Consider the following 9,463-nt stretch of genomic DNA (forward strand, 5'->3'; position numbering starts at 1 on the left):
CATGCGTTTACAGGAAGCGATTGATTTTCGAGTAAATTCTTTCCCAAAGTGTGTGCTTCTACCAAATATGAAAGTTCGAGGGTGTCAATAATTTTGCTCCATGTTCCATTTTGGAGTTGCTGTTTACGAATGCAATGTCAGATTTGGCGCTTTTCTCTCTGCTTCTCTTTGTGTGTGTTCCACAGTGCAAACAAAAAGAAATAAAGCATCGTGAATACAGACTTTTCTGGGCAGAAGAAATGCTGCCATTATCTGCAAAGAAGTGCCAGGGTGCCAATATTTTTTGGCCATGACTGTATGTATTGTTTATAGGATTAGATAGAGCAAAGTGTTTACCACTTTAAGGTAAGTTTACGTTCACAACTATGCAAGGCAATGCGCGATGCCGCCATGCTCAAGAAACTCTGTAACTGAAATAAGTTTGGCGTACGATTGGTGGTTAGCGCACCTGATCATGATGAGGCGTAGCCTGTGCCCTGTTGTTTATGTTTTTTGAAATGCTCTCAGTTCTCCCATTCATGTTGAATCTTTAGAGAAGATCCTGCTTACTGCCTCTGCAGACAGTCAGCCCAGCTTGCTCCTGCTTCATTCTCCTCAGGAAGTTCACTGTTGATCTTCACCAAATTGCCTCTCTCTGCCTCCTCTGATCTTCATCCTCAGCGCCAACACCTCCTCATCCTCCCTCTGACTCCCCGAGCATCTGCGGTAATCTGGACTCAGAAGCTTGTGCATCTTCTTCAGCTCGTCTCTATCTCTCTCTTTTGGACAGATGAGACCAAAATAGAGCTTTTTGGTAAAGCACATCATTGTTCTGTTTACAGAAAACGAAATGAGATCTTCAAAGCAAAGAACACAGTCCCTACGGTCAAGCATGGTGGAGGTTCACAGATGTTTTGGGGTTGCTTTGCTGCTTCTGACACTGGGTGCCTTGACTGTGTGCATGGCATCATGGAATCTGAAGACTACCAAAGAATTTTGGAGTGCAATGTAGAACCCAGTGTCAGAAAGCTGGGTCTCCATCAGAGGTCATGGGTCTTCCAGCAGGACAATGACCCAGACCATACTTCAAAAAGCACCCAAAAATGGTTTAAGACAAAGCGTTGGAGAGTTCTCAAGTGGCCAGCAATGAGTCCAGATCGAAATCCCATAGAACACCTGTGGAGAGATCTCAAAACAGCAGTTGGGAGAAGGCACCAATCAAATCTGAGCAACCTGGAGCAGTTGACAAAAGAAGAGTGGTCCAAAATTCCAGTAGAGAGGTTTCTTTAACTCATTCATGGTTACAGGAAGCGATTGATTTCAGTAATTTTTTCCAAAGTGTGTTCTACCAAATATGAAGTTGAGGGTGTCAATAATTTTGTCCAGTCCATTTTTGGAGTTCTGTTTAGAATGATGTCAGATTTGGCTTTTCTCTCTGCTTTTTTGTGTTGTTCCAATGCAAACAAAAGAAATAAACATGTGAATACAATTTTCTGGGAGAAATGCTGCATTATCTGAAAGAAGTGCAGGGGTGCCAATATTTTTGGCCATGACTGTATGTATTTTTATAGATAGAGAGAGCAAATGTTACCACTTAAGGTAAGTTTAGTGTCACAACATGAAGGCAATGCGGATGCCGCATGTAAAACTTGTAACTGAAATTAGTTTGCGTACGATGTGGTAGCGCACTGATCATGATGAGGCGTAGCCTGTGCTGTGTTTATTTTTAAATGTCTCATTTCTCCATCATGTTGAATCTTTAGAGAAATCCTCTTACTGCTCTGCAGACAGTCAGCCAGCTGCTCCTGCTTCATTCTCCTCAGGAAGTTCACTGTGATCTTCACAAATGCCTCTCTGCTGCTCCTCTGATTTTCATCCTCAGCGTCCAACACCTCCTCATCCTCCCTCTGACTCCCTGAGCATTCTGGGTAATCTGGACTCAGAAGCTTGTGCATCTTCTTCAGCTCGTTCTTGACAAAAGTGACCATGTTCTCCTCCAGCAGCTGGAACAGAAAACTATATGAATGACAGCATCAAACATCAGATCCATGTTGGACAGACTGACAGTCCACTGGTCTGAAAGTGCAGCATGGAGATTATTGTGAACACAACAGATGGAGCAGTAGTTGTTGTACATGTACAGACCATAAATATGGAGTCCAGCTGTGTTTGATGCTGCTGGGCAGACTGAGCACTGGGAACCTCTGAGCTCTCCTGGTCCACTCTGTGGAGGAATCATGAAGAATGAGCTCACATTATGTCTGTCCACACAGAGACAGACACAAGCTAAAGGTCCATGAAGTCACGTTTGGATGTGACAGCCAATCAGACGACTCCCTGTAGCGGTAAAGGTTTACTAGTCCTGCCGATCCCACTGAGAATCAACAGCTCAGTCTGCAGCTGTTTGTAGCTTTCAGCTCAGTGTTTGCTTTAGTCCCAACAGCTCTCACCAACCCTCCACTGTTTTACCTCCACCTTCCAGTGAGGACGTTCACAACAGACACAAACACTTTGATTTCAGACCAGGTCCAACAACACGTCGTACAAACTAGTTCTTTTCTACAATAACCTGAGTCTTACTGTCAGTTACAGCTTACATCTGATCAGCTGATGGACGTCGCCCTTTAAACTCAATGAAAACATCCTTCGACAGGTCGCTCTTTAAAGACAGACAGCTGGGTTCAGGAGAGTCTGGTCTCTGCTGCTGGATCCTGAAACAAAAACAGAACTGATAAATGTGCATGTTGAATAAAAACTGATGAAAAATATCTTCAGTAGCTTATTAAACAGAACAACTGAATTTAAGTGAGAAACGTCTTTGTCAGATTTAAATTCTGACCTTCTTGATCTTCTGACTTGTAGAGGACGATCTATGGACCCGTCACTCCTCATGGACACACAGATGGATCCAGGTTCTTCCAGTTTCCTCCTGAAAGACACAGGATTTAATCTGAAGTGCTTCCAGAACACAGTCAAACAGTCTTTTGTGGATACAGTTAAGAAACCAGGATAAGTGTGTTTTTTAACCACTGAACAGACAACCTGTTGAACATGCAGTTCAGTGGATCAATGTGAAAACATGAAAACAGAGCCATGAGAAATGGTTCATGCACATGTAGCTGACAGCTGAGCTGTCAGAGGAGATGAAGGTTCAGAGAGAAGGACGTCTCATTTCTCTAAAACCATGTCTCCTTGTCTCCTCGTCTCCTCACATCTTTTCCTTCATCATCTCTCATGTCTTCAGTCGGAGGGACGAAGACGCAGGGAAGAGATGCGAGAGGGAAACGAGGATTTAAGGGAATTGAGATGATCCATGTTTTATACTCAGTCGTCTGACAACAGGAACAGAGGGTTCAACAGTCAGACTGTGTGTGTGGAGGAAATGTTAAATTGAGTTCTGCAGTTAAAGACTGGTTAAACTGCACAGCTTTCAGATATGAGAATATAAACATGAAGAAGAACGATGCTGTAAATAAACACATGAATAAACCTCTGGATACACAGCTATTTAAACATCAGCAATATTATCATGTGAGTTACAGCCTACCTCTTTGCAACAGGTTCAGGTCCAGGTCCAGGTTCAGGTTCAGGTCTACGTCTATGTCCAGGTCCAGGTCCACTTCCAGGTCCAGGTCCAGCAGAGTGTGGTGTGTCTCTAACCCTAACACACACAGAGCTTTGAGTGTGAATAATGATGGAGCAGTGATGTGAGTCATGGACAGTTAGAGATCCTCATCTCACCTCTGAGCTCTGGTCTGGCTCTCATGTTCCCCACACAGAGTGGTTTTAGAGGGAGGGGCTCCCTCCTCTCTGTCCTCACACTGATCCATGCTGCTGAGTTCACATCCACATCAGCTCACACACACTTTCTACCTTCATGTGGAGAGAAACACACATCATTCATCTGCACATCAACTCAAATGTACATCATTTCTCCAGCTGCTCCTCCACTGATTGGCTCTTCTTCTCTGTTTCATATCAGTGTGAGGCAGAGGAAGCTGCCATCAGCTGCTGTACTTCTACCATCCGTCCACTAGATGGCGTCATGAAGCTGCAGTGACGTGATTCACAACTACAGAAATCACCAGAAAGAGGCTGATGTGAGGTGAGTCAGTCTCTTTACTCACAGGTCTGTCAACAAAACACACATATCCCACACAGAAATATTATGATCTAATTAAGATTCAGAGAAATCCCTCAGACAGAAATATTAATTAATTAATAAATAAGTGGAAACTGAACAGTGCAGTGCAACAGGTCTGTAAACCAATAGAAATCAAGAACATAGAACCAGGTTACCAGTAAGTTTACACTGTAATGAACATTAAAATGCTCCTGACATGTTAATGCATCTGGAATAATACAATAATAACTAATATAGAATAATATAACAAGTAATTCTTTGGATGCAGGATTATAACTTGTAAAGGAGAATTTCTAAATTGCCTTATTTCTCCATTAAGTGTCTGAACACTTTATCCTCCCTCAGAGAATCTAGAGCTGTCATGGGGCCCCTTTCAGTCGGGCCCCTGACGTATTAAACAAGTTGTTCAATAGTTAAATCTGAACCTGCATAAAGTACCAGCAGCAAACCAACAACCAAAACAACAACAGAGACATAGATAGGTGTCGCTTCAATAAAAATACCAGATATGTTTTGACAGACAGCTTTTCTGTTTGTGTTCAGTCATAGATATAATCACCTACCGGAACAGCAGAAATGCTTTATTGTCAGAGGATTTATGGAGATGTATTATCAAATTGATTATGTATGTATCTTAATAATGCCCATTTTGCAATAAATACATTTTAAAAAATCCTTATTGAGAGAAAAAGGCTCCACTACAAGTAAAAATCCTGCTTAATAATTTTACCAGAGTAAAAGTTCCCAAGTGTTTTTAGTCAAATATAGTTAAAGAATCAAGTATCATGCAGAATGGACTCTGTCATTATTATATCATCATATTATGTGAAAAGTAACTGTAGCTGTGAAATTAATGTAGTACAAGTATAAAGAAGCAGAACATGGATATACTCTAGTAAAGTACAATTAAGATTGTAATTAAGTAAAGTACTGGAGTAAATGTACTTAGTTACTGTCACAATCAGACACACCCCTCCAAATAACTTGAAGAGACAGCTCCAAAATAAATGACTGACAGTCTCAATAAAGTGTTCACAATAAGATCAAATCTTAATTCAAAGGAAATCTCTTTCATTACGTCACTGATGACGTTTAAACCCCAATTTTTTAAATTTTTTTGAAAGAAAGGGAAGTTCGTTTGGAAAGTGGCAGGTTGTGACGCAGTGGTCTTTCTTGAATACGGCCATGATTACTTTCTTTAATAAACAACAACAGCCCGCCACACTGAGTTCCACATTAGTCCTGACAGTGTAAATCTAATGACAGGACCGTTCACCCACAGAGAGTCACAGCTGTTCTCCAGCGGCTGTCCCGGCAGAGCTCAGGCCGCGATTTATGGCTCAGAACAGCGGGAGAAGCAGCAGCTCATCCCCGCCTCCTCCACAGGCTGATTCAGGGCGGGAACAGCTGCTCCAGTCCTCCAGCAAGTTGGAGCTAAACAGTAATAACGAGTTTAATAATAACTGTTATAACTTGTGTTCAAACCACCGACCATCAACTGGGACTCTATTTCTACTCTTATTCCCCCGCCTTTCACTGAAAACATCGAAAACAAAACATGGCGGAACATTTTTGAAAGTTGCTGTTGAAGCTTTTACAGCTTCTGAATCATTTACAGGTAACGATAACTTCAAATAACAAACAACACACGGAATAACATGAAGCGTTAGATTTACTCAGGTAACGACACGTGTTAACGATGAAAACATTGAAAACTGCTCACATTACCTCAGAGGAGAAAACATCTGGATCAATGTAGAAAGTGAAAAACTAAAAATCAACAAGGAGAACAGGAAGGAGGGAAGAGTCAATGGAGAAATAACTTAAACTTGGAAACATTTGAGCACAGAAGTCCTGAAATATCTCATCTAAAACTTGGATGATGTTCGGTTGAGCAGATGAATGTAAATGTAATGTTCAGCCTCCTTGAATCTCATTGATTGACTTACCAAGAGTTTGTTTTCATCACCTTCACTGGTTTGTTTACAATAGCATTGTTTGATTATTGGATTCAGGAAATTGAGCTCAAAGGAACTAAAGTATCTCCAATTGAACTGTAAGGACTCTGGCTTCTTCATTAATGCATTGATGTGGGCGCCCCTCTACGTGCTGGAAAGAAAAACTAATGTTCGATGATGTAAGTTTAATGTACACAGATGAAAAATGATTTAAAAAAAAAGACTTTGTTGTCAGAATGTTTACTAATGACTGATGTTAATGACACTGATACCAACAGTGATGTCTTCAATACAAACATTCATGCTTCATATTAATGTGAATGGAACTAGACTGGTAAAGGGGAAAGAGACTCAGAGAAGCATGAGCACTGATTTATCAACCAAATGGTTTGTAAAGGCATATTGTGAAAATTTATAAAAGCAGTATACTTTTTATATACTTTCAGATAGTACACTTTCTTTGTCAGTAAATACTGCAATGTACAAAATAATATAACTCTCTCTGGCTACACGACACAGACACTGAGAGGAGTCGCAGAACCAGGACCTTAAAACCTTAAAACCCAGGATACAGAGTCAGTGAAGTGGTGCGAAGGTTGGAGTGGATCAGTTTGTTAGAGGAGACTCTGTAGAAAGGACAGAGCAGCCAGCAGGGACAATCCACATATATGCCTGTACTCTGTTAGGGACAGAGGAGGAGGAGGAGGAGGAGGAGAGAGGATGTCACACTGTCTTATTGTGACTGACAGAAGTTAACCATCAGCAGAACATTTTCAGACTCCCAGGACTGAATCGTTCCCTCCAAGCCTGCGTTCTTTCACTGTTCTCCTTTCCTTCTGTATTACCTCGTAACTCACTTATACATTCAACGCCTCCTCTCCACTACGGAACCTCCCAGTAACAGCGACCAGTCAGACCAGTTGAACAGCAGCAAGCTGAGCCAGAGGTCAAAATCTGTCTGGATGATCAAGGATCATGACTGCATCCTCCGTCACAAGATTGCACCTTTCCTGTTTGTTGTCAGGACAGGTTTGATCCTTCTGTTCACTGTGTTTGTGTCGATTGTGATTCACAGGAATCTGATGGAGAGAACAAGACACAAGTACTGCAGTTATTTGATCATACTGACAGTTATTGACAGTTTTGATGATGACTCCCTGACATCAGTGATGTGACAGTTTTGAAGATTTGGCTTGAATGTGCGCTGGGCTTGTTTTCATCAATCACATTAAAAAAAACACACTTGACACTTCCTCAGACCTGGTTCTCAAACCATTGCGACTTCACCGCTCCGCCCTGAAAGGAGGAGGGGGGTTAGACCAGCACGTTCTCTGTCAGCATGACACACATGGGACATTACATGGCTCTCATACACAGGACTGTATGATGTAACTGTGTTCAGATGGAGGCTTTTGTGTGTATGATGTACATTGACCCACAGAGAAACAGAAGTGGAGTCATTCATCTTTAATGATACAGAGCAGGGAGGAGACATGGAGAAGATACTTCATCACCTTGTCTAATAGTTAAAGTCTGCAACCTGCATAAATTCCCCTCCTCTATCAGACAGCTGGTTGTGTGTCTGCAGCAGGCCTCTACATACCTGAGAGGTGCCAGTCTCCAGTCTGGATCCTCCAGTCCAGCAGACAGAAGCCTTCATCCTGAGTCTCCTGGATGATATGTAGCTCAGGTACCAGCTCTCTTCAGTGTGGGAGGGGTTGGAGCTCAGAGCTGAGGCCAAGAAGAAGCACAGCCTTCCTCTGTGACCAGACATCCCTGAAACAGACTGAAACACACAAAACAACACACAGGAACCCTCTGTCAACACCTGACTTGCTCTGTTAAAACTGTCATCAGATAAACAGGTGATGGATCCTGACCTGAGAGTCTCAGTGTACAGATTGGACTCTCCATCCAGCCAGAACAACAGCTTTCACTCCTGAGTCCTGCAAGTCGTGTTACTCAGGTCCAGGTGTCTCAGACTAGAGACTGGGAGCTGAGGACTGAGGACAGAAGCTCCACAGCCTTTCTCTTTGAGAGGTTACAGCCACTGAGTCTGAAGAGATGATCATGAGGAATTAAGAAGAAAGGAAGTTATTTTTTCTTTCCTGTTTGAAAAAGACAGAAGTGCTTGTATATAAGATGAATAAATTCAAACTCTCCTACACTTACACACTTTTTTTTTGAGACCTTGACCAACGTGCAGCAGCTTTCAGAAAAAGCCTTCCTCTGAAGCAGAGTATTTCTTTCAGGTCAAAACACGTCCAGATGTTCTTCTGGAGGACAGTAAGATGAAGACCAGAGCTGACCATTATGAGCAGGAGACAGTTTATCTGTGAGAGTACGTCCTTGATCTTCCAGGGACTGTGGATCTGCTCCACTAGAGAACGATTCATTCAGTTTCATTCAGACAGTGGAACAGCGGTTGATGCTGTTCCTGCAGAGGGAAGTCTCGTCAATCTTGCTTCTTGATGTATTGGACTGTTTCCCTGATGAATCTTGAAGCCACTTCCTGTCTGTTGTCATCAGGCCTTGTTAGGAGAGTCTGATTTGGTTCTGCAGTGAAAGACCCAGAGGAAGCGAGGAGGAACAAGGTTCCATGTTCCATTTGGACTCCTGTAACGGCCTTCGTCCCACAGCTCCATGGTAGAAGTTTGTCTCTGCAGATTCGTCTCGTCTTGGTTCAGACTTCTTGGAGGTTGATTGTTCTTCTGACATCAGATTAGATTGAGTCAGACATTTGAATGAAGTTCAGATGGACATGAAAGAGCAGCCAGGAAGAAAACTCCTGAACACTCAGATGGACGAAGCAGAACACCTTGTCCCTTTGCGTACAGGCCTCTCTCCTCTTTAAAGATCTGTTGTGAACACTCCTTGAGTACACTGAGGCCTGCTCTGATATCGATGCCACACTCTTGTTCAGGTTCTGATTCATAGAAGATCAGTGTCCTGTCTGCAGCTGCTCAAAAGCCAGTTCCCAGAACTTCAATCATCTATCCTGCGCTTGGGACTCCAGTGTGGAATCTGTCTCTGAATCCTCCGTCATACGTGACCTTCTTACAGTTTTTAGACTTGCGAACCAACCAGGAAAGGGTGCACACTCCCAGCAGGGTCATTGGGCAGCTCTTCCTCCCGTTCTCTGTTTTCATCAACGCGCGTGCGCGTGCCAGAAACTGTAGCAGTGATCCAGCAGGAAAGACCTGGGATGTGGCACCATATGATGTGGACGGCTTCGTGATGTCTTGATGTGGGAGATTGAGCTGCTGCCTGCTCCTACATCTACTATACTTCTTCCTAGAAGTATCTATACGCGTGCGCGTTCTGTGGGCTCAGTGAACCCTCTGACACTCTGTCACCATGTCAAACACACTCAGTGGAGGGA

At 42.9% G+C, this 9,463-nt stretch overlaps 1 protein-coding gene across 1 annotated transcript in view; it reads right to left on the minus strand.

Annotated features, from left to right (window-relative positions):
• LOC111239913 (NACHT, LRR and PYD domains-containing protein 5-like) overlaps nt 1–9,230 on the minus strand; it is a gene marked incomplete at its 3' end in the record, with an annotated part of 13,087 nt that extends 3,857 nt beyond the window's left edge. Inside the window, exons 1-8 of the mRNA XM_022769856.1 lie at nt 9,143–9,230; nt 7,685–7,812; nt 7,087–7,160; nt 3,527–3,640; nt 2,819–2,908; nt 2,577–2,690; nt 2,125–2,203; nt 1,757–1,982 (exon numbers count right to left, since the gene is read on the minus strand). Coding sequence (XP_022625577.1) covers nt 1,757–1,982; nt 2,125–2,203; nt 2,577–2,690; nt 2,819–2,908; nt 3,527–3,640; nt 7,087–7,160; nt 7,685–7,812; nt 9,143–9,230 — 913 coding nt within the window. The remainder of the gene's footprint in view (nt 1–1,756; nt 1,983–2,124; nt 2,204–2,576; nt 2,691–2,818; nt 2,909–3,526; nt 3,641–7,086; nt 7,161–7,684; nt 7,813–9,142) is intronic.
• Nucleotides 9,231–9,463: the final 233 nt, after the last annotated feature.

Source organism: Seriola dumerili, unplaced genomic scaffold (genome assembly GCF_002260705.1).
Source record: "Seriola dumerili isolate Sdu_G_001 unplaced genomic scaffold, Sdu_1.0 BDQW01006149.1, whole genome shotgun sequence".
Taxonomy (NCBI): domain Eukaryota; kingdom Metazoa; phylum Chordata; class Actinopteri; order Carangiformes; family Carangidae; genus Seriola; species Seriola dumerili.